The following is a 26,014-nucleotide window of genomic DNA, read 5'->3' as shown; positions in this document are numbered from 1 at the left end:
ATAATATTCTATTCCACTCTATGTTATTGTATAAAACTCTGTGTTAAGTGCCAGATAACCTTACTGCTTTACATCACAAAAACTTAAATCCCTACCCTTAGTATGTATACCTAAAACAAAGTTGTAGGGGGAGGACATGAACCTAAATAAGCAATAAGGATTTTTATATTCCGTAAAATGTATTTTTGCCATGGACTCCTCGTTTACATTGGAATATTTTGGAACATAACTAATTTCTGCAATGAACAATGTGCAAATGAACTCAACTTGAATAACATTAATTGTTAAAAAATCCCAAACAATCTACATTTACCCCCCCCCCACCCAAAAAAAAAAATTGTTTAAAATCTTAATGCCTTTTGAAACTATTTTTGTATTCATGCTTGTTGAATTAAACTTTAAGAAGCAAAACTTTTTCTAGGATTCTAAGCACACTTGAACACACTTCTGAAATTCTGTTTCAGCAGCACATGCTGAGATTGCAGGCAGGGAGGCAACCTGCAAACCAACGCAAAAACCAGTGGGAGTCAGCCAATTAGGTTTGCTTCAAACAATTATAAGCAATCAAGCTAAGACTTTACAGTAACTGGGTATTCAGTCAGAAGGCAGTGATGTAGCTATAAAAGTGTGAACACCATTTTGTCTTTGCTCGTCCTCTTTCTCAGAGGCCAAACAACCTACAGTACAGTTGAGGCATAATGAGCATCTGGTGTTCCCACTCTGCCTCAGTTTTTCCATTTGTCCTTATTTCGGCTGTTAAGCCCCTAACCTTCACCCCCACAAGACAAAAACAAACAACAGACCACTCATTCCCTCTTTTGTTTAAATATAGCCCACACACTGAGCATAAATATTTGAAAGACCCAAACTGGAATTCACATATCACCAAATGAACACCACAAGCTTATTTGAAGTCATTGGAGAGAACAGCTTTTTACAAGTTTCATAGGCGGCAAGTTTTTTTTTTCAAATCTGTATTTCCCTCCTTACGGTCAGTGAGAATATTAATACTATGATTGCATTTAATGGTTAGAGGCCTATTTGAGTGGAGTCCAGCTGAGGAAGGTTGGCAGTCTCCTTCACTCTGAAACAAAGCAGCTCTAGAGTTATGTCATTTTATGAGAATCTTAAAGATGGGAAAGAACGGAAACTTTATAGATGATAGTGGCATTAGCCACACTTCTAGTCCACCCTGCTATAATTACCAGCGAGTGCATCTTCTAAAAATTACAACAATTAAGCTCTGTGAAAAAATGGCACATATATTTCCATTTTTTTTTCTCCAAAATGTCCTTGGCAGCTGCTTCTCCAAATCTTTTTCCTCCTTTAACTGTCACATAATAGCTGCAGCAATGTACTGCTGCGGAAGAGAAAATGAAGCAAATGGTAAAATAAAGAGATGGAGTCAGAGGGAAAAACTGCGCCTCTTGAACACAGCAATTAATCTATTAGTCGGCGTGAATCAATACTCTCCGCCCAGCTTGGCAGCCTGACAGCTCTCAGGTGTAATTAAAATTGTAGCTATTGACAAATCAAGATGGATGGAGCACTTCTTGGCTGTTCTGCTCAGCTTTGAGGGAGTGATACATGTGTAAACGTGCACATATTTGTGTCTGTGCGTGCCACCTAAAGCAGAAGTGTCCTTGAGTTGAAGTCAAGCACAAGTGATGCTACGGGTCATAGCTCAGCATCCGGACCGCCATCTCACGGCGTCACCTTCCATTATCTCCGGGTTATTCCCATTAAATCAACTGTTAAAAGTGTTAAGTGATTTGGTCATGTGTGAAGTGCATCCATGCAATTGATAATCAAGATGTTAATCCAACTAATCTACATGTGGGGATCTGCTCAAGTGTTATAAGTGTACGAAAGGTTGTGCAAATTTTGCCGAGGAAGGAAATGAAAGATGGAAGCGTTAGACAACAGCCTTTGATTAGCCTCCAATTAATTGGGAATGCTGATATCACTTTTTTTCCTTTGTTTCTTCTGCATCGCTTCAGCTCTCTTTCTATGACATCTGTGAAGTAAATCATCTGACAGCATCATCTCAACAGTGCATAGTGTTTACATGAGGCATGACAGGAGTCAAAGGGAGCTCTTCAAACGCAATAGCATACACGTCCGTGATCAATGCACAAATACCAGCTATGAACATTCTTGTTTGTCAGAAACACAAGATGCCTTTCTTCTGTTGAAGGAATGATGCCTTAATTCTCTTGGGAATTGGCCCTTGAGCGTCAAAGGAGGAAAACAAAAATAAGAACAATGTATGAAGGATTTAAGCACCACTTTCAAAAAGGGTCAAAAAGCAGTCCCATTTAACAAAAAATAAAATTTGCATTCTATGTACCACAACATATTGGTCACTGTATGCTCCTGATTTTCCACTGAATTTCAGATTCAATTAATATACATAGCTCCCGAGGATTCACAGAAATGGAGCTGGCAAAACAAAAGTTATACAGACTTCATTTCACAGTTTTCAGGATGCACAATATAAAGTTTAAATCAGAGTGAGAAATCATTCCGCTCAATAAAACTGCACAAGATTTTAAAGATGATGGGGGATAAACCAAAACGGATGCCAAAAACCTTTTCTTGTAAATAACTTTGAAAGCAAATATCGACATCACAATTATGCACTAGTTTGTCACATAAAATCTCAATAACATATGTTGGTTGAAACTCAACAGAAAAAGTAGAAGATGTGTTAACACTTTACATGTCACTACACCTATATCAATGCTTATTCTGCGATATTTTCAAATCTAGCCAGTTACTTGCGGTGACAGATGGGACATTTGACGTTCTTTTTCCTGGAATTTCAGACTTTCCCAACAGATTCCATTCCTTCAAATGGCAAGTCTCTCCCTCACATATTTAACACCTTACGCTTTGGACAGCTGGTACATTTTTGTCATTAAATTCTGGCATTAAAATGAGTAAAGTAGAAGGCAAGCAAATACAAGTATGGATGGTGCTTTGAAAAGAAATTCAGCTAAGATGACTTTAGATGCAGCTGTCTTACATGGGGGATTAGGGAACCTTCTGAATAAAAATGTGAAAGCGCTAGAAGGCATAAACATATTCAGATCTCAGTAAACGACTGAGTCGGAGACATCGCCTCTGAAAATAGAAAACAATTTCAAGACCCAAATGAATAAACATAGTCATTTCTTCTATAATGTCTGAGTAATAGCTCATAACATCAAGGTTATCCTCCCAATGCATCTGGATTCTGGAAGCAGAGAAAGTCTCACGTTCTAATAGTTCTCTTCATTCTTTATTATTATTATGTAGAGCAATGTGTTCTCTGGTCTAATCAAAGCATCATACAAATCAAAGTTAAAGCAATTACAATCTTATTCCCACCCTTTCAAATGGCAACAGCTGTTTCCTTTGGTCAAAATTGCAGCATAATTGCACACGGTAGCATATGGTTATGGCTGATTAATCCTACTGGGGGTGAAGGCCCCATTATTCCTGGATGGGATGGGTAAATAGGCAGCAGAACCAAGTGCTGGATAGAAGCGTAATGGGATGGCGAAAAAGGGAATGGGCCTTTGATGAGATGCCTGTTAAAGATTGTCAGAATCGATCAGGCCCCTCTACCATCCCCTCATAAGCCATTAAACCCGATCTGGTTGTCATCCAGGTTCTCCTAGATGGAATTGTGACACTACTTCCAAACTAGGCAGAAAATACTGCCCGTTTAACATGAATCTGTTTTCAGTGTCAAAATTAATGGATCGGGAAATATAGAATTTCATGTCCCTTTACAATCTCAGTTGACATTTTTTGCAAGTCATTGCTGAGCAACTTAAAGCTCAAGTAAAGCTTTGTATGTTGCAAGATTTCAAAGGTGAGTGTTAAGACTGCTTACTGCTTTGTTGGCTTAAACTGACCAGCATTTCTCTACACAGCTACAATTATACAACACTCTGTCACACTAAACGCCTCCCAAAAGGGGCAATTACAGAGTTCAGAGGTGGTTTCCAAAGCCACCACTCATTCTCAAAACAGAATGCCTGGCAATCTAAAGCCTACTCTCATTTCCATCTCGCCAAATGAGGGATCATGATGGTAAACAAGTCTTGAGTGATTATTTCTATTTGCATCCTTTCGTATGCTTGATATTTCACCTAAAGGGTGAAGACTGCAAATGCATACTGAGTAATGCTAAGGCCATTTTGGAGACAGTGAAAAATAGCCATGCAGTAGATTTGGAGTAATGACGTCATAACCTGGCTCTGGACAACTGGGAACTACAGGTCAATTTGTTCCTACAATTTAAAATTGATTTAAAAAAAATAAATAACAGAGATAGTATAGTTGTAACAGAAGGTGTTGTGCTGTCATTCAGCTTTGTATCAATGCAAAAAAATTGCAATACGCTCAAATTTCCCCGCTGGTTTAAATATACAAATTCAGCTGTTACTATAGCTGGCAACAACCAGTCCGCAAAATCCAGCACTGAATACCAGGAGTGTGAGAACTTTGAGAGATCTTTCACTTTTTTCTAAGTTACCCAAACACGTTTGGCCACAATAGGCCGTGGGCCAGAATCTGTACGGTGACTTTTCGTATGAACTGTCAGGGGGCAACTTTCTTGCACCGGGATAAGTTGCTACACATAGCAGTGATCTCAAAACACCAATGTTCCCACGTTTTCACTTGCACATTAAGAAGTTATAGCCGATAAAAAATCTAAACTGTGGCGCTCCAGTCCAATAAGTCACGTGATTCGATTTTTGCTGCTCAGCCAATCCGATCGCTGTATTGTCAGCTGAGCGAGTTTACCACGTCATCATGGCTGCGCCCGTAAGATGGTTGTTTCTGTTGTGTCTGTTTCCAGACGAAGAAAGCCCAATAATAGCATTTTGTGGCGCCACCTGGCAGAGATCTTGATGGCAAGAAAAAAATAAATAGCCAAGACCATCCATCCATTCATCCATCCATCCATCCATTTTCTAACACGCTTATCCCTGCGTTCGCGAGGTGCCGGTCCCTATCTCCAGCTGTCAATGGGCGAGAGGCGTTGTATAAACTGGACAGGTCACCAGTCCATCGCAGGGCAGAAATAGTCCAGACTTTTGCCCAATTTACTGTGATATCACCAAGACCTGCTGCGCTAGGATAGCACAGGTGTCGTTGTGCCAAACGACTTATCCCCGCCAGAATTTGTATTCCCTGCACCAAGAGCGCATTCAGCTGGAAGAATGAATCTAGTCAACTCCGCCTCATTTCCAACCTATTAGGCGTGGAAATGAGGATGTTTTACTTTTCTTAACGAAATATAGCAATGGTGTCGTTACATTATCGTTCATCCATCCATCCAGTATAATACGTTATGAGAAAGAAAACGGTCATTTCCAGATGTGTCACGAAAATATTAGCTTTATGTTATTAGATTGTCGAATGTCTGTCTGCTGAAACCAAAATCCACCTTCCTAAGTCCATCACAGCTGTCTGCTGGTTCTCTTTTTTTCTTTTTTGGTAGCTAAACCCGCATGAATAGATTATATAAAGCGGATTTCACGTGTGATCAAATGAACACTGAATAAAGGCACAGCCAAAATTATCAGATTTAATAAGATTTTAATTCAACCAAGAACCTTATCGAGATATTAACCGTATTAAGAAAACGAGATATGTCTCTTTTAAAAATAGAACAACGTATTAGGAGTTTAAAAAAAATAAATTTCATTTTACTAGAATGTGATGTTTAAAATATTTAGACTTCACAAAGCTGGAGGTTAAAACTTTTATTGATTTCAAAAATACAATACAAAATTCTACAAATTCCGAAGGGGATAACTCGTTTGGCACAACGAGTTTATACAACGCGTCTCACCCATTGACAGCTGGAGCTCGGCACCAGCACCTCGCAAACCCAGCGGGGATAAGCGTGTTAGAAAATGGATGGATGGATGGATGGATGGACAGATGGTCTGGGCTATTTATTTTTTTCTTGCCATCAAGATCTCTGCCAGCTGGCGCCAGAAAATGCTATTATTGGGCTTTCTTCATCTGGAAACAAATGCATACAAACATCTTACGAGCGCAGCCATGATGAACTGATGAACGCGCACAGCTGACAATACAGCGATCTGATTGGCTGAGCAGCAAAAATCGAATCACGTGACCTCTTGGACCGGAGCGCCACAGTTTAGATTTTTTATCGGCTATAACTTATTAATGTGCAAGCGAAAACGTGGGAACATTGGTGTTTTGAGATCACTGCTATGTGTAGCAACTTATCCTGGTGGAAGAAAGTTGCCCCCTGACAGTTCATACGAAACTTCTTAAGGAAGCGTCCTACAGATTCTGGCCCACGGCCTACAATGTACACATTACTATTATTAGCTTGGAGCAGCTCAGTGTATCAAACTTGGTGTCACATATAAAACTGTTCGATGTAAGGACTTGTTGCCATTGAAAAGTCGTAAAAATGCAGCTGTGCACATACCTGTACGTAGTTTACTCCACAGAGTAAACTACGCCCGAGAATGTGGGCTCTTTACATGAATGCACTTCTAGTTTCGACATTACAGTCTGGCAGTCTTGGAGACAGCTCAGGGGTCTGATCAGGTAGTGACACAGTGTACTTTAATGCTCTGAATATCCATTGGGCAGAGCGGCTTCATTTCTTACCAAAGTCGTGCTTATACATTTTACCAGATTTTTGAGTGCATTATACCACATAAGCACAACAGAAATCATATATAAGGCACACTGGATTATAAGACTCACCATGAATTTTTGAGAAAATTTAAGGACTTTAAGTGCACCTTATAGTCCGAAAAGTACGGTAATTAAACATTCCAGTATCTTATAATGCTAGCTTCAATATATTACATGACATCCACAACCAATTCTCATGGTTAAATGCTCAGTTGGCTCAGTGCTACTGATGTTCTCTGTAAACAGTAAAAATAATCATAATAAAAGCTCAGAAAACCTTCAGATGCATTACATTAAAAACTGGTTGCGTGCAGGACATCTGTATGTCATTACTTAACAGCATTTTTCTGAACCCCAGTAATATAACAGTAAAAGTTTAATGCTCTGTTTCAAACACTCTTCATACCAACCATTAATACAATTAACATAAAGCGACACACAAATGCTATCATGTTTTTACTGATAAAAGCCCAACAAAATAAAAAATGTGGGATTCTCCATACAGAACATCAGCAAACTGTAAATACATATGCATAAAAACCTGAGCTTCATCTTTACCAGAGCGTTCTTCACACAGCCTACACAAAGGAAAGACGTAATTGATGTACACAGACGCAAGCTACGAATGGCACAGTAATCTCCGAGCAGGTGATCCAGCTTGCCCCAGTAAACGTAGCAATGCTCCCACAAATGATCAAACAGGCTGTTCAAGCACATGACAGGAAAAAAAAAAAGAATCAGCAATCTGATCTATTTGGGTCAGGACCCTTATTAGGATGTATGGCAGAACATTAAAATCTGCTTCTACTGCAAAACTCCAAAGAGAAACAATGGGATGCTCTGTTTTTTTGGACTGACAAGAAGCCAAAATGGTGTTCAGTCCAGCAGGTCATTCAGCAACTGTGACCCTTGTTGATCTCGGTGCGCAGTGATAATTCCCAGGAAGCCAGACTGACCTCTTTTCTCAGCCTCAGAGACAACATTAATATCTATGAAAAGACAAACAGGACAGCTCTGGCAAACACTAACCAGACCCCTTTGTGTCATGTTCCAGGCAGCAGAGCGTAAAAATGAGTAGAGTTTAAAAGAGACTGTTCTTGGCCAAGTTTGCCTAAGTACTTGAGTTCTAACTCTATCCAAAACTCCCTGAGCTGAAGAACTTTTAAGGCAAAAAAAATAAAAATAAAAAAAGTGACACTGAAATGCTAACCTGTCCAGTCAGATTGATAATGTGTAGCACTCTAATTCTGCACTTTATCAATCTGGGACTGCTCCATTTGCATCTGTTTGGGGAAAGGAGGGAATTTCAGCAGAGCTCTCTGAGCTGATTAGGTGAAGTGACAGATAGTGTCTGCCTACCAAAGGTTGATTTTAGCCAATCACAGTATCAAAATAAAACATAGGCAGCAGGCATTATGAGAAACCACAAGAAGGTAAGCTGGTCAAGGTACTTCTTGCTGTTCCACTATCAAAGAAGAAATCGTGGATTCTTACAAAACAGATGTGATAGCAGCAGCTACGGATACCTCCTCCTGCGCAGCCATCTTTGTGTTGGTTCGGCTGTGGGCTCAACCACTTTTGCTTTGATTGCCCTGGTATGTCCCGCCTTAAAAATCAATACTGTAACGTGATTGGCCCAAACCGTTTTTGGTTCTGACATCAACGGTTGAAGCCTGAGCAGTAGAAGATGGATTCTTATGCGTTTTTGAATGCACAAATACCGCAATAATTCATCTTGCAGGCGAGGTTACTAAAATTAAGCCATTTAAAACTGTTCCTTAGAAATCAGCCTGCTGTTTTAAAGTTACAGAAGCTGCACTATTGTGGGCTGGACTGGTCAAAAATATTAGGATCAATGTTTACAAAATATAAAATGAGCTTAGTATGTTTATATATTATTATTATTATTATTATTATTATTATTATTATTATTATTATTAATAATAATAATAATAATAATAATAATAATAATAATAATAATAACTACTACTAGCTGGAAATGAGATAATTTGTAAGCAAATGCAGTAATGCAGATAGATTTGGAATCTTAATGATTATGTCTCAACATAACTTGCTGCACCATCTGAGGAGCCCAGAGCTTTTGGCACTATTTGTTTTTTTTATGACAAAGTTATAGTGAACTCATCCTCATTTATTGCATTAAAGTATGAAAGGCACGAGCACATATTTTTATTTTAAAGTGAAAAATTACAAAGAAAAAGCCTTAACGCACCCAATAAACAGCTACTATTTTATTATTGCTATTATTATTATTATTATTATTTTTACATTAATTACATGTAGTTTTTTTATCTATTTATGTTGTTTATAACATGAATAGGAGTTAATTGTGTGTTATTTTCTATTTTAGCTTATTTGGGTCTTAATTCATTCCTATAATCAGCTTGTCAATGCACTAAGCAGAAATCCCACCGACAGACGGTTTTAGGGAGGTTGATGGAGCAGCTGCTAAGATTGAGATCAGCTTGGCATTGATTGGTGGTTGGTGGGGGTTATGTAGACATGCTGCTTCAGGTCCCAGTGAAACATGCAATACAATACAATTAGTCCACCCACAGAGGCATGTTTTTGAAAAGATGTCAGATGTCATGAAGCACAAGTTTTTTGTTTGTTTTTTTTTTGCTTGTTTTTTAGATATATACTATAGATGTAACAAGATTTATTGAGTCAAAATGTTCAACATTTAAGTACAAAATATCATTTGTGTAAATTATTTTGATTATATTACTAAACAATCCAGTTGGTAATGCCCAAACAGCCATTACTGGATATATTACCAGCCATTACTAGCACATTAAAATTAGAATCCTATAATCTTTGTAAGACTTTTATTCATGCTCCCTTACTTTACTACTGTGGCACTAGGTTTAGTTGTACCAGTTGGCCAATGCCTCAAACTGTGCATTGTACCGAGCCTGTATTCCAAAAATATTTTTATAAAAAAAAACTGTTAGGTTTTTAATTGACAAAGGTTAGGTTTTTAATTGACGAAGAGCCAACTGACCCAAGAGGGGTTTTAAACGATACAATGTCTGTAACTCAATTAAACAGCCATTATCAAGAAGAAAACGAAAAAGAAATAACTTTTTCTCTTAATAATGGCTCTAACTGGGGTTCAATTAAGTCCTAAAACCTTAGAAATTGTTTTGGTATCTTTAATAGACTTCAAATAATTTGTTTGTTGCGTGTTTTTGATTCTCTTTAGATGAAAAAAATTATGATTTAACACAATTTTACTTTTTCCAGTTAGTCAGGATGGTTTGGATAGTGTTTTCCCCTTATAAACTTCATTTTGTATATGTTTTCATTATATTTAATGTGATGGGGTGTAAGGATTTTCACACTGGGCCACCATCTAGTGGAGCGTTTAATGAATTACAAACGACCTTGCCGTTAAGCATATCATAACTACTGCAGAATCAGCGGGGTATCATAAATGGGACAATATAAATATGTCCTCCATGTATTCGCTACTGCTAATAGCTAATAGTTATGGTTATCGTGTGAAATGGTTTTCGACACTGTTGCCAAGTTGCGTTTTTTTGGGCTCATTTCTGAACCTGCCGTCGCTTATTTTGGCTCTCAAAGGTGACTATAAACACGAGTAAAGAGATCCGGTCTTGCCTCTGCAATAAAGACGTTGAACGGGGCTGATATCCCTCTGCCCTTCTGCGTACACACTCCCTGGCAGGGAGAGGGAGACAAACAACGGGAGGAAAGAGTAGCTGTTGGACTACACTGCCCTGTTTCTAATATAATGACAAATATAAACTTCACATTTATATTGATATAATAGCTGCGCCCATATAGACTCTTATTTTCTCCCATTTATCACTTCTTTTTCTTTTCTTGGTTACTTTTTCTTCCCTCTCGTTGGGCAAAGAGTATGGATGGTACTCCATTTCAACAGAAAGCGACAAATAGAACTATCTACGGTCGTCTTTGCTTGTTTTATACTCCACCTCCACGGACAGCATGTTTTCGTATAGGAGAGAGATAGGGAAAACGTGTATTGCTGATAAGTTTGACCCCTTTCAGCTACTGAAATCAAAAACAGCATCGCAACATGGCGCCTCTCAGTGGGTGCAGCGACCCCCAAGTTATTAGAAGGCTTTCATTTTTGATTTGATGTTATTACATTTAGCCAGAATATGTATTAATAATAGCAATACTCAATTTTTGCCAATTAAAAGCCAAATTAGTTACACACTGGCCCTTTAAGGATCTGAAACTGTTGTGTGGAAAAAAATGTTTAAGGAGGTAAATACTTTCTCACAGCTCAGTGTGATAATCGATATTAAAGAAAGACATATTGTTTCTTGGCAGTAGCAAAATAATGAGCAATTATTAATTTAATAAATCAATAATTTTATTGACAAATTGTTGATTTTAGTTTTGATACTGAAAATTGCGGATATCAAAGTCTCATAATACCCCAAGTCTAGTTAAATGTGCAATAATGTCTACATTTACAAATAGCTATACTTAGAGAATAAACTCAACAAGCAACTAGGTGAGATGGTTTTTTTTTTCATTCTTTATTATTTACCTTGAAATACAGAGCTGCTTCCTATCTGAATCAGGTAATGTAAAATGGCATAACAAATTACATATGCTCCAATTTGGTGGTGTGTTTTGGTGTAGATTAAACCTCAATTAGGCCTGAGACAAAGATGCCTTACACAAATTCATGCGCTTTTACACTTGCTTCCACTCTCTTCTCACCAACACAGCTGATGTAGCATCTTCACACAGTAAAAAAAGGAAAAGAGTGACAAGTTTAAAACTATTTTTGAAACATACTTTCAATCATTAATAAGGACGGGGTTTCTGCACTTGCACAGTGAGGCAAATGTTTAAATTACCCTTTTTGCAGCCTTATGAATAGCAGCAGGGCATACGTGAGTACAAAAAAAAATTGGTTGTTACGACCCGTTTCCTTCATGTAAGAGAATGTGTGAAAAAGGAATAAGCTGTGTTTACAGCAATCAGTTGTCGGAAGTTTACTCATGTGGTCTTCAGATTCTTTCATCCTGAGGCTTTGCCTCTGGCCTGAGCCAAACTAAGCAGGGAATAAACACCAGTCGAGTGATTAAAGAACAAACATAGGGAATGTGTCAGATGAGGAACATGTATATTTTTACATCAAGATGAGATTGTCACTGAGATTCTGTCAATCTGTCGACACTCTCCACCTCCTCCTCCTTCTCCCTGTCACATAATCACACTCTTGTCAAGAGACATTTCTTGCTCTAACAGTTTTGTAGTTTAAATCGATCTTGCATACAAGTATTCCCCTTTGCTTAGATAGTTTTTCTTGTAGTTAACCTTAATTTTAATCAAAAGTCATACAATTGTGAAAACGTACACAGTTTGCTCCCAAGAGAAGGTAAAATATGTGTGCCAGATTGCATACCTTAAATACCCATGTGTAAGTTACCATCTTTGACGCACACTGGAAATATTTTGCGGAACTACACCAAAACAGAACAGGTTATTGGACTTGGGGCGATGTGGCACAGAGGTTAGGGAGTCTGTCTTGCAATTGGCGGGTTGTCAGTTCGATTCCCTGCTCTGTCTGTGTCTGTCGTTGTGTCCTTGGGCAAGACACTTAACCCGCGTTGCCTGCTGGCGGTGGTCAGAGGGACCGGTGGCGCCGGTGCATGGCAGCCTCGCCTCTGTCAGTCTGCCCCAGGGCAGCTGTGGCTACTAACATAGCTCACCACCGTCAGGGTGTGAATGGGTGAATGACTGACTGTAGTGTAAAGTGCTTTGGAGGTCGTCAAGACTAGTTAAAGCGCTATACAAGTACAAGCCATTTACCATTTAACCTTTTATCACATGATGCCAAACTTCTGAACAGAACAGCCACTGGGACCTTGGAGTAAGGTTGACTCGCTGTGTGCCAATTTGGAGTTTGCCTCCCTGGAATCCCTAACCTGGTGGCTGGCTCTTGGATGGTGGTAGGGAGGAGGTGATGGGTGCTAAGTTGCCATCAAGACTCCACCAGGGCACCAGCTACCTAACTCAATCCCTCTTGTCCTGCCCGTGACCACACCAAAACAACCTTGAATGAGACCCCCAGGGACCCCCTAGAGCTTCCCAAAGACACCAAGATGGAGTCCCCGCAGACCATCTGCGGCGAAATCTCCAATATTAATGCACACCATTTTAGACATACACTTCTGCATTCATTCCAATATTTCACATTACCACAGACACACATGTGTCTGTGGTAATGTTGCCCGGCTTGGGCTGTATTGCTGGCAATGCTGATGTGGCTTCTCGACCGGGGGGCTGCTGCTCCTGTGCTTCCCTGATGATCTACCTCTACATGATTATGGCTTCCCTGGAGTGATACCTTGTGTCTGCCTGGGACTGCTGCAGCCTCCCAGAGCCAGATCCATCAGTCCTGTGCTGCTCTTGGGTGTTGTGTAATGCAGGGCTTCTACCATTCTCACCGCTCTTACAACTGTGCACCCAGGAGACAAACTTGCACACCTACTAAACAAACACACCCACACATATATATATTTATATATATATATATATATATATATATATATATAAACTAAGCTACTAGTATATCAATGTGGCTAGCCTACTTTAATGCTGGATTAATGGTACTTTAATTAGGATACCCGCATTAGATATCCTTTTTGTAGAGCAAAACTACCCTAGCACATGTAACCAGCTAAAATGCTGTGACAGGGCAGGTGAAAAAAAGAAGTAGATATTAGGGGCCAAGAAATGCACTGGAAAAACAACCACACCCTTGACAACATACACAATATATCTGGTCCTGCTTTGAATTCTCAACAACAAAGCCAAGCCACTCCACAAGTCCCAGGTTATTGATTCACTGGTAAGACCCAAACATGCTGCCACCATAATAATAAAGCAACACAATCTTGCTGTGGAGGTGTTGTGCATGCTCAAGAAACTGTTATGGTCAGTCTGGCCTGACGGAGAGTCAGCTATGTTGTTACAAAGAACATTTGCCCTCTAGTTTATTTTTATGTCTTAGGGTGATGTGCTTCTTGAGTAAAGGAATTCCTAATTTCAACTAGTCAAGAATGAGTCTTGCAGTTCTGCATTTCTGTTCTAAACAGAAATGAGCTGATCAGGCATCACAAAAGGTGATGCCAATTGTCTGTTTCTTGTGAAGCTTTGACTTGGCCACATTCCATTCGCTGTTGAAGAAGTAAACTTTCTTTTTTTCCCAAATCCTACCCTCTGGAAGAACTTAATTATTCACAACGCTGAATATCTTTTTTTTAGTTTATCTAGTTTTATTGTATATGGGTATGTGTTTAAAAAATATTTTTTAATCACTGAAAACAGTGGAAATTTCAAAATATAAATTTTGAATTTCTATATTTCTGTTTAAGAAAATTACATTTGTTCACTTAAAAAAAGCAGTGTACACACAGAAGACAAGTTTTTGTTTATTTTAAACATTTTATTTTACTTAGGATGAGCTCAGAAACCAGTATTTGTTGGAATAACCTTGAATTTCAAACACAGTGTTCATGTTTTTGTCATGCTTTCCACAGGTCTTTCATATCGCTGTTTGTTTCAGGCGATCACCTAATCGTAACCTTGTTAATTAATGTGCAAGAGAAGTGTCCTTGAGCAGGAATTCCACAAACAATGGAATGGAACTATGACCATACAAGTAGAGATTCTGAGTTCAGCAAATAAAATGTGATAGTCTCTTAAATTGTTAGGGAGTAAACATGAGGTTAGACTGTGTGTGAGAGAACAGGATTTTAATCTTCTAAAGAAAGAAAAAAATGATTACAACTGCTAACTGCTTTTATCGTCTTATATTAGTGACTAGCATTACTAAAATACCTGTTTCTATGTGTACTCCATAAAGAATGCAGATCTATAGCTTCACATAATAATATAATAATAACATTTTAGAAACGATGACAAGTTTTTCAAATAGAGCATGATCATTACTGGCCGAAGCTAAAAGCTTAAAACGATATAGATATATATAGATAACGACATTTTTGCTGTTCCTGTTCAGCCTTCCAGTCATCTTCTTTAGGTGTCTCTCATGCTCTTTCAGCCAGAATGATCTACAGAAAAAAAGTATTATTTATTTACAGGTTACATCTCTATGCTTCATTTGACTATATTTTCAACAACTTAAATGACATGGTGAATAGTTAACTTTAAGTCTTCTTAACTCAGTCGCAGCTTTCACACTAACGAGCGGTGTTGTCAGTATGAACTTGTGGCCTTTGCGTTTTGCACCTTCACTACCTGGGAAATAGTAATAATAATAATAATAATGTTGAGTTTTCAAATGGCCAGTCACCAACCTTGGCCAGTGAAGTAGAAGATTGACAGCCAATATTTTTGGGCTCTCTGGTTCTGGATGTTATTCCTGAGCACGCATTGCAATTTGAATTTAGCTCCGAGCGTGCATTAAAATGTAGGGACTGAGACAAGGTCTCAATTGAAACTCTTTGTTGCCTACACTCAATCTTATTGGAAACCTAAATCAATAAAAATCAGTCCCACTTCAAAGAACTCTTGAATTGCTTTCCAGTGACAAATAATAAAGAGCTTTCTTTGGATTTATTACTATACAGACCTTGGGTGTAGAGATTTCTGCCATTGAACGTTGCACAGTGAAACTGTGGACAACCCTCTGAGAAATCTATCACTGGACTTTGACCATGAGTTTTTCTGCCAGCCCTGAATACTAAAAACGATATGATGTGACCTTTTGCCAAAGCACTGGCTGCAAGGATCTAGGACATGCTCAAACCCCCACCCACTTCCCCCTTATTTCAGAAAATCATTCCACAGTACACAGCTGCTACAAGGAAAAGAGATCCCAACTCTGTCAATTAGGATGACTGACAAATCAGGACATTTGTAGTCAGGAGACATCCTCTCACCCCTGTCTTCACAAATCATTCATAGTCTAACATCGATGAGATCTTTCTCGGACGCTTCTCTTCTTGTCACTTTGCCCATTTCCTCTCATTTTAACTTTTGGAGTTAAGAAGGGGGAAAAATATCAATAATTTGTGCTTAAAGTGCCACTTCAAGCAAACACAGTCCTTCCGATATATTCTAAGTCATGACATGATGAATTTGGAGACTGGCTTCAACAACTTCTATACGCAGCCAATCAAGCAATACACAATGATGATAGCAGCGAATGAAAAGTGAATATCACCAAAATGCATAATTGTTACATCAAGTATGGGTGGGCTGATTGGGCTCACTGCTCCTACCAGGCTACAAATTTGCACGGCTAATAGTGATAAAAAGGGGCAATTTTAGAGTTTATGTTTTAAATGAAAGTGAAAAGTGTTTGCCAACAGCAGGAAGTATGATCCTGAATAGTGAATGACCTGTAGCGGAGGGTTTATGTTCGTCTTACCGGTGTATCTGAGAGTGCTGTATGGCCAATATAAATCTTTGATGTGTTGCTGCTAGAGAAAAACAATTATGATATTTCTGGACACTATCAATTTCCAGTTTTCTTTTAGATCTGACCTGTCAAGTCCAAACAATTCGTTTTTTGTTTGTTTGTTTTTTGATGTGCTATAGCAAAAGGAAAAAAAAAGGATGCAGCAGGTTATTTATACCTAGATTATTGTTTTGAATACAACAAAAATAAAGGAATTACAAAATTATCCCCATTTATGCATCAAAGCATCCATCCCTTTATCTGATCTTTATTAAACTCAATAAAATGTGCAAGGGTACAGTTCTGTTGCTCGTTATCATTAAAATCTGAAAATGGTGGGAGTTTTGATTAGACTAGATCCGATGAGAATTATTTACACTGTCTCTCACATGCTAATGTCTATTTGCAAACTTTAGTTTCTCAGAGAATGTTTGTTTGGACAGGCATAAAAATTGCACAGTTCTGTAACTTGCCGGTTTAAATTAATTGCACAGTATTTTACGTCATACTGTAAACTGACTGCTTCTTGTGGCTTGATAGGTTGAGTAGTCGTCTGGCAACCAGAAGGTTGTGGGTTTGATTCCAGCTTCCCCTTGCCACATGTCGATGTGCCCTTGGGCAAGGCACTTAACCCCAAATTGCCTACCGAGCTGCGTCTCGGTGTATAAATGTGTGCGCGTTAGTGAGAGCGACTGGGTGAATGTGGCTATAGTGTACAGCGCTTTGGGTGGTCAGCATGACTGGAAAAGCGCTATATAAGTTCAGTCCATTTACCATTCTGGTCTTGCTGTCCTGAGCATCGATAAACTTAAACATTTAAACTTGACCGTTTCAGTTTTTGATAAGGACTATTTGCTGACTTTTTAACTTCTCAGTGTGATACATTCTTGCAACTGCACAGTAATCTACATCGTCTGTAACAGGACTGCTGTCTTTTTGACTCAAACATTAATCTTATAAAGTGCTAAGGACTTTTTTCATGCTTTAAGCTTTTAAGACTTCTCAAGTGTTGCCAGAGCAAAAAAGTGTAAACATTATGTCTTGTTGTGTCTGCGTGTTATATGTAATCTATGTGCATTCTGAGCCGGTGTCTCACCAACATTTCATCATGGTAACACATAATGACAAAAAAGATTCTTGATTCCATAATCAGCTCATCAAGAGAAAGCCCTTGCAAGCTAGCTTAGCCTATAATTGTTACAGTGTATGGCATTTGTTAATATTTAACACTTGTCCCTATATAAGAACTAAATTCATATTTAAAAAATATTACATTTCGGGTAGTGTTAGGACTCCAGCTTTAAGATATAACTTGGAAATTTCCACAAACAAAAAATCAAATAATGCTCAGCCACCATAAAGTGATTAAGGGACATCAATACCTCCTCCAAAAAGAAGGGACTGTATATTTCTGAAAAGAACCTGCATATAATTATTATTGTTATTATTTTTTTGCTTTTCTTAGTTTCTTTTAAAAATCAAATACAGATGAAACAGTCTGTTAAAGCCACTGTGACAGAAAAACAGAGCTTTGATTAATGTCTTGGCTTTTCTGCAGATTCAGATTTATTATTTTCTCTAAAAAGATGATTAGACATTCTAAAAGGAATTATCTTTTTTGAATAAGTTAAAGTTCAGTGAACAGTCTTCTTCATTTGACTGCTTTATTTTGAAAAAAGCAGCTTATAAAGGACAAAATGTCAGAAGCTTTGCTTCTCCTGGAAATTGTGTTTTTCTGAAAGGGCCACACAGGAAATATCTGCACATATCTTTGATTATGTGACTTATTCTTTCTTTTTGGGGGGTGATAAGAATGCATTCAATTTTACATTCTTCTGAAATCCTCCAGAGATTCATCCAGACTGTATGTATTTCATTACAGTGAAACATTTTCAAACCAATCTCCTAAGAGATTAAAAAACAAGATGACACTCTTGACTTACTTATTTTAATCATAGTGTGTTTTTATGCAAAACATTTTGTCAACCTTTAAATGGCATGAAATGAAGTTTTTCTACATGTCATACCTCTGAAATAAAGAACACTTAAACAAAGCTCAAATCAAAGCAATAAACATGTCCACTTTGGTTAGCATTGTGCTGCTCTGGAACAGAAAGCCAAAAAGGAAAGACATTAGCAATGATCTTAGAGAAGCAGTTGTTGCTGGCCATAATTCTATGAAGCATTTTAAGTAGCGATGCACTGATTATAGTGGCCACTTTCAAAGCGGCTGCTAAATATTTTGGCTGATTCATAATACTTTTTAAGAATTATAAAGTAAGAAAACATAATAATAAAAAAAAAAATCTAAATTATTTGGGCTTGTTTAACACAAAGGACCTCGGCAGTAGCCCTGTCAGGATAACACACTTTGCTAGATAATAAATGTTTTGAAAAAATTATCACGATAAACCATAGTATTGTCATTTGGAGACCTTTTTCAACTAATATAATAATAAAAACATAAAAAGCATAAAAACGCAAGTATATCCTCTCAACATACCAGCTCAGATAGATTAAGCTGTTGGACGCTGTCATTCAACTTAAATCCAAAAAACTCCCACACTGCACTGGTCGTGTTCGGCTTTGACACCAATTCCATTTTCTTTTCAAACTAGCGTTTCTCTGGCTCTTCCTCACAAGGTTCCTATGCTAAACTTTGAGCTTGTGCCTACCTGACACAAGATTTAACTCCTCCAACATTAAGGAAACAAAAGGGAGGGGTGACTAGATACCGGTGCACCGTACTGAAAACTTTTGTTATCCAGTCTCAGAGTGGAGAGGGAACCACTAGGGGGGAAAAAGCCAGCATGCATACGCAAATTATCGTCCTTATTTTAATTATTCATGTGATTAAATTTTATTGTGAGAATAATCGATTTATTGCTTATCGTGACAGGCTTACTAGGCAGTCATTAGCTATGTTTATTTAAGTCAATAATCAGAATAGAAATGCAGCACCCCTAGCAACCCCATGAGGGATAAAGCGAGTAAGAAAATGGATGGATGGATGAAATAATCAGAATAAAGGGCTGATCGGACTAAAAATACCTAATATCAACACGGCAATCAGAATATTGTGATCAGATTAAGATCAATCAAAATTAAGATGTTTCTGAATGAGACGGGTGGTTTATGCTGATCCTTAATCCGACCAGGGTCCATCTAAACATTTGTTCTGATCATGTCATTGGGGCAAAATGCCCTGACTGCGCATGTGTATACCACAGAATGTCAACGTGACATATTTCCGCCAACAGTGGGTGGACAAAGCAAAATGTTAAGTTCCCCCGAGCTTTCCTCCTGTAAGGAAGAGCCATAGCGTGTGCTGCTAAGCCTGTAGTTTAATTAGGGAGTGCAGTAACGTCTCAACCGTTGTTAGAACCTGTCTGGGGACAATTCTGGGTGCTCAAAAGACACAATGAACAAACTTCTACATTTATTTTATTTTATTTCCAGACAAAAGTAAAACTACTTCTTTGTCTTTTTTGAAAAAAAATATCACAACTTTGCGCTTATCAGAGTGCTTTTATGGTGCACGTAAACACACGTCAAGATCTTATTAATTGATTTTGTGGCCGTATGGACGAGGTATTTGGATTTTTTTTTTTTCAATCCAAACACATTTCAGTCCAATCAAGGAACAGTGTGCATGTACTGTAAGCCTAGTTATTGAGTCAACCATCTCTCTGCATATAAAAGTATTTCACGGTCAAAGATGACCTCATCAGTCCAAACTGGGTCAAGATTTCTCTACAGCACATGCAATACCGCATAATTCATACAGGAAAAATAATTATTACACCAGCTGCTAAAGGTGGTTTTACGGGCTACTGAATCACGTGATGTAATAAGTTTTCACATAGTTTCGTTGCATTTTGTCTTCAGCTGTACTATATATAGCTGGAGCTTGTTTGGAATCTGCTGTGTTGTTATACACTTGAGGTTAGATTTAAATATCTGTGTAACCTGCTAAAGACTATATTATCTTTGTAATGTACTAGAAATTAAAGAGGATGCACTTTCTTTTTTATATGACTGTATTGCCAACTCCAATATATGGACCTCCCCTGCTGCTCTAAGATCCAAAATAGATGTGTTAGAAAATACAAAACCAGCAGTCGAACCCAGCACCGTCTTGGCTTGAACTCATCAAATGAACTGAGACACCAAAGAGACTTATAACTGCCATTTTTAACAACACATTTGGAGTAAATTTAGATGATGCACACTTTGAAGAAAACTAAAGGTTGTACTTGTGTGTCAGAAACTAGACAGAAAGTTTAGGCATTAAAGTGCCTTTGTTTAAAGCACAAAATACTTTAAGAATCTTGATTTGAACATCAAAACTGCTGACAGTTCAAATGTACATTTGCCAGCCATGAGACAGGTTCTGAAATAAATTTATTAGTGCCAATACTTTTTTTTCCCTCTTCCCTCCTGTGCACAATTATGATGAGTGACAAGATCCAACATTAAGGCACAGAAGTTCATCTCTTTCTGCTCAACAAGCCCTAAAGGAAGACTTCATAGGCCTTTGGTCTGATGAAGGCCATTCTCCCGTTGTTAAAAAGCTGTTTCAGTGGACTGGTCATTAAAATGTGGCGGGCACCAGCCGACACGTCCATCCAGAGGCATGCTACTCGCCTCATCATGTTCTTTAATCATAGTGGAAAGAGAGCAGCCCACACTGGGGTCACTTTCAACGAGCCACACTCTGAACGGTCTGAAGAGAGTCCAATTAAGTCCTACATTTTCTGACCCGGGAGCGACTATGTAATGGTATCTGAGGGCCATGGCTCGATGGACCGAGCCGAAGGAAAGTAAGAGTGATTGGCAGCACTTCATCCCTGACGTGAGCAGTAACGTGTCTTTCCACGCCCCTGCACAGCCAAACGAAAGCACACAGCAAAAGCCTTCTGCTCAGGCTGCCGCTGTGCGTAATGTGTTCTTATTCAGCTCGCTTGGTTAAATAAGCATACCCAGGAAAAAGAGAGCAGGCGACAGCAGCCAGGAACCAGGCAGCAAGTAGAGATATGGTTACAGAGCGAGAGAAAACAATAATGTCAGGACTCTTAATCCCTGGGAGACACTAGTTATCAATCTCCTGTAAATGTCAGGCACCTGGATATGGCCTCATGAATGATGGATATCTTCCCTGTTTTTTTTTTTTCTTCATCTTTTTCTACGTTGTATTATTGAGTGAACCGCAGCATGAGCTCAAAGTCTATCTTGAAAGGTAATACGCTCTCTGCACAGTCACAGCAACACTTGAATCCCAAATAACCAATTGGAGGAAGAGAAAGGCAAAAAAAGTTTTTAATTCCACTAGTGTCATGTCAGTGTCACCCAGAATTGGTAAAAAATTGGGGGTATCCAACATCTGGAAGAAATGACATTGTAGTATTTGTGGAACATTGACAAATATGTAACACTCTCCAATTCTAAGGATCTGACCAATCATCCTGAGCTTTACTATTTTAAATGTATTTCATTGGTGGACATAAAGAGCAGCAAAAGGCCATCAAAAAGGCAGAATATGTTTGGTAAGCGGAGTTTAAAAACATGTTACCTGAATTCTTTTCCCTACTATATCTTGCATCCAAGCAGTCCTTTGCAATTGTGATATTGCATACATTGTAATTGGATTTGATTTACGTGCCACAGATTTAGCAAACAAGGAAAACAAGCCTGTATAAATGTACTTGGTTCATTAATTTGCTTTATACCATGGTCTGGGTGAATCCTCGATTCTGAAAGGTGCAATAAGCAAACATTTTATGATTTTAGATAGAAAGAACAAAAATTTGTGATGTGAAGAACTAATGATATCTTTTAAGCTGGACTATGGTATGACGTCACACTCACCATCTCTCCGTGCTGTTCTCCAGTCTCTTGCTTAAATAGCCGGGCCGGCCATGCATGCACAAGCGTGCACGTACGTGCATGTGAACAGCTGCCACTCAGGGCTTAGACCCTCCGTGCCCATAAAATTCCACTGCCAGGAACAAAATGGCGGAGAGCACGCTTATTGGATCAAAACATTCTCTTGCTAACAGCATTATAAAGTTATAGGTTACTTGCTTACTAAATTTTGCAAGTGAAGAATTATGCCCTTCAAGATGTTTATTATCAGAAATGAATGGACTTTGCAGAAGTAACCATCCTCCACGTAGTCCCTTTCTGATAATGGACACCTCGTTGGGAATTATCCCTTACATAATGTGGCAGTTAGGCCAGGCATGATTTACGAATGGTGTCCACCCCCTAAAATTTCGGTTCAATATTGCTTATACACCATGTTACATATATTGCACTAAGAACTGTTGTCAACCAGTATCATACCAAACATTTGACAATGAAGACTTTGGTAAATTGATTTAATGTTGCCAAGATAGTACTTGTTGATATGTAATGTTTATCTGCTTATACATTTATTTATTTGTATATTTTTTTCTTGTTCCTTTATTTATTTGGGTTTGTTTTTCAACATTGGCTAATGTCATAATGTCATTTGGTCAAAGTTTTATGTGTTGGTAGAGTGGTGGAGTTGATACATCTGCTATTTAGGAAATGTTGTATGGTGTAAGGTCCTTGTCCACTTTATTAGGTACACCTGTTCTATTAATTGTTATCACAAGTACCCGATTAGAATATCCCATTGCGACAACATTCAATGGGATTGCAAAGGTATGAAACTCCAGTCCTTCAGGGCTGGCGTTCTGCAGCTTTTAGATGTGCCTCTGCTTCAGCAAACCTGAATCAATTATTAGGTCATTAGCAGGACTCTCTGGAACTTGACTGCATGCTAGAGTTAGTTAAGCAAACTGATTTAGATGTATTGGATCAGAGACACATCTAAAGGTTTGTGGACTCTGGCCATGAGGGATGAAGTTTGACACTCTTGCAATGAGGCATTTGGATGTGGTGAAGATGTATTTTGCTAAATTAAAAATGACCACCAGAGTGGTGATACTCCGCCGCAGTGGTAAAAAAAAAAAAAAAAAAAGGGGGCTATAAATTAGTTTGAACGTGGCATGGTTGTTGGGGCAGGAGAGGCTGGTCTATTGTACTGGGATTATTTCAGAAACTGCAGATCTACTTGGATTTTTATCTCCGACATCACCCCCGGTTTACAGAGATTGGCCAGAAAAAGAGGAAATATCCAACAAGAAGGAGTGGCGGAAACAAAAATTGTTGATGTCCGAGGAGAATGGGCAAACCCATTCCAGATGGCAGAAGGGCAACTGTAGCTCAAATACCCACTTATTACAACCAGAATGTGCAGAATACCATTTCTGAATGCATAACATGTCAAACATTTAAGCAGATGGGAAGGAGATGCTGAAAACCACAACAGGTACAACTCTGTCAGTTAAGATAATAAAACCAAGGATACAATTCACAATCTCTTCAAAACTACATTAACAGACTGGAACATTTCCTCATCCAATGACTCAATTATTAGCTGCAACATTTAGATGGTAGAATTCAACACAATCAATATGAAAGCATGGATTAATCTTTTATGAACCGTTTTGACTGAGTATTTCCTGGGCCCACTTTGTACCCTTTAGCACACAGTGTGCATTGTCTTAACACCTCGGTCTACATATTGTTGATGAACATTTCCACCCGGTTTTGAATCGCAGCACGGCATCTTTCTGCATGGAGTTTGCAGGTTTTTGCTGTTAGTGAGTTGGTCCTTTCTGGGTACGCCAGCATCCTCAGTCAGAAAAGTATGTATGTTAGATTAATAGGTTAATTTAAAGTTTCCTCAGGAGTAAGTGTTCGTATGGATGGTTGTTTATTCTGTGTTGCCCGGTGATGGACTGGTGACCTAGCCAAGCTGTACCCCGCCTCTTGCCCAATGATTGCTGACTAAAGCTTGCGACCCTGCAAGCTGGTAAAGAAAATAGTTGGAGCAGCCACAAGAGAGCAACCACGGGACCAACGATTCTGTTCTGAAGTTTTTTTTATGTTAAACTTGTACCGTATTTGTGTTAAACAGCCATATGAATAGTTCCAAAAACAAGTGTTTTTACATGTAAGAAAATATATTTGCAAAATATGTGGCTGGGGCCAATAAAAAAAATCACATAAATATAGCTTGGAAACTAACAGCTTGCAGGGATGTGACAGTTGCTCTAGAGAAAATGTGGGCACAGACTACCATCTAGTTCTGTATTCAGTGTCTTCACTGGAATATTACAGAGATCTTCTGAGGGATTTTGGTCTAAGTCTCTGTCATTCTACAGAAAATACTAATGATTACAACATAAAATTAAGACAATCATATATAGGCTACAGTCACTTGGCAGCATAATTCTCATAAAAAAACAAACATTTCCAGCGGTTTAGCGCTAATAGATGCCTATCTGTTTATACGCTGCTGCGCAAAGTTCAGAATCCAATGCAGATAACTGATTAATTGCTTGCCACTTATTGGCCCTTTAACGAGGTATGTTATTACATTTGTTTTACACAGAGAATTGCGAAAAATGTCTGTGTAAAAAAGTGTAATAAACCGTCGTATGACCTGACCTTGATGAAGTTTGGAAACAGGTGAAGTTCAGGTTGTGAAGTGAAATTATAGCGTGGGTGCAAAAAGCCAAAGCACAACATCCGAGCTCCTTGCCTCTCCACAACGGAAAAGCGTCCATATAAACATCCAGAGCAGCAGCGGGACTACACAGACACTAACGGGGCCTGGATTGGCAGCACTTTTTACCTTGAGCTGGTGTGGAGTGGATGAGAAAGGGGAGAAATAAAATCCATGTGGCGCGCCACATCGATCCGCTCCAGCGCTCCTCCAACATTGTTCCAAGCCGTCCGTAGTGGACAACAAGTGCCAGGCGTGCTGGTCTCTGATCCCCCGGTGCGGGAAACCCCGGCTCGGCTCTCCTGCTGCAGCCCCGTGGGTCTCTCCGTGTCTCGCTGTCCGTCGGAGCGCACGAAGCAGAGCGCACGGAACGCGAACAGCACCTGCAGTAGAAACGCGGTCAGACAGTCTGTTTGTCTTACAGTTCGAGTTCGCTCCACTTTCACAGACTAGGTGCGATGTTTCCTATTGAGCATCCTCTGTGGGATCAAGTTCCAATCTCTATCTCTGCACCTGTAATGACTGATGGATCACAGACTTTCCCCCTGCTCACACAACCTAGTTTCCTTCTCCTTTCTTCCTTTTCCTTTGCAAACTTCAGCGGCTTACAGTAACTCCAAAGCAAAGAGCTGACTTTTTCCTCCAATCTTTCCTTTCTTCTCTGTAGAGAAGCTGCGGAAAGGGAGCCACGGACACACTCCTGTAAAGTTCCTCCCCACGGCGCGCTGTCAAGGTCGCCAGTTCAGTTTGACAACAGCGCTGTGGAGGAGTTCCGCAGCTCTGGGAGAGGAGAATGAGGGCGGCTGGCGGAGGTGGTGGTGGTAGAGGGGGGGCACTTCCGCGCCGTCACAGTATTGTGGTCTGTGCCCGGCTGTCGGTTCGTCTGTGTGTGTGTGTGTGTGTCTGATAGTGAGGAGGACGAGTCCAGGGTTCTTCATGAGGTAACAGTTGGATCCAACTCAGTTTCAGCGCAGCGCATGATGCCACCATGCGGCCAAGCGCAGAAGCACAACCCACTGGACAACTCAACATGTGAAGGACATTTTCAAAAAAATTAAATAAAAAATCCTGCACATTACAAGTAGCCAGTCAGCCACAGGACACTAATAATCATAAATAAACCAATAAAAGAGAAAACTTGTGTCCTGGTTGTGTTGCTTTGATCATCGATGTAATGAGAATGTAACTGTGGCATAGTGTTGTGATGTGAGCATACCAGTCATGACCCCTGTTGATTCTGTGTGATAGAATAATTGAAAGGGTAT

The 26,014-nt window shown here is 39.1% G+C and overlaps 1 protein-coding gene across 5 annotated transcripts in view; it reads right to left on the bottom strand.

Moving 5' to 3' along the window:
• Positions 1-25,639, bottom strand: part of sdk2b (sidekick cell adhesion molecule 2b) — a 487,898-nt gene extending 462,259 nt beyond the window's left edge. For 4 of the 5 annotated variants that reach the window (XM_012871718.3, XM_021321070.2, XM_021321069.2 and 1 more), the window contains exon 1: positions 24,879-25,639. In XM_012871718.3, the coding sequence (XP_012727172.2) occupies positions 24,879-24,966 (88 nt within the window). In that variant the 5' untranslated portion in view covers positions 24,967-25,639. The remainder of the gene's footprint in view (positions 1-24,878) is intronic. The other variant, XM_021321068.2, reaches the window with a different exon arrangement.
• Positions 25,640-26,014: the final 375 nt, after the last annotated feature.

This window comes from Fundulus heteroclitus, chromosome 10, assembly GCF_011125445.2.
Source record: "Fundulus heteroclitus isolate FHET01 chromosome 10, MU-UCD_Fhet_4.1, whole genome shotgun sequence".
Lineage (NCBI taxonomy): Eukaryota > Metazoa > Chordata > Actinopteri > Cyprinodontiformes > Fundulidae > Fundulus > Fundulus heteroclitus.
The sequence above is the reverse complement of the archived record's forward strand: the minus strand, read 5'-3'. Positions and strand labels throughout refer to the sequence as shown.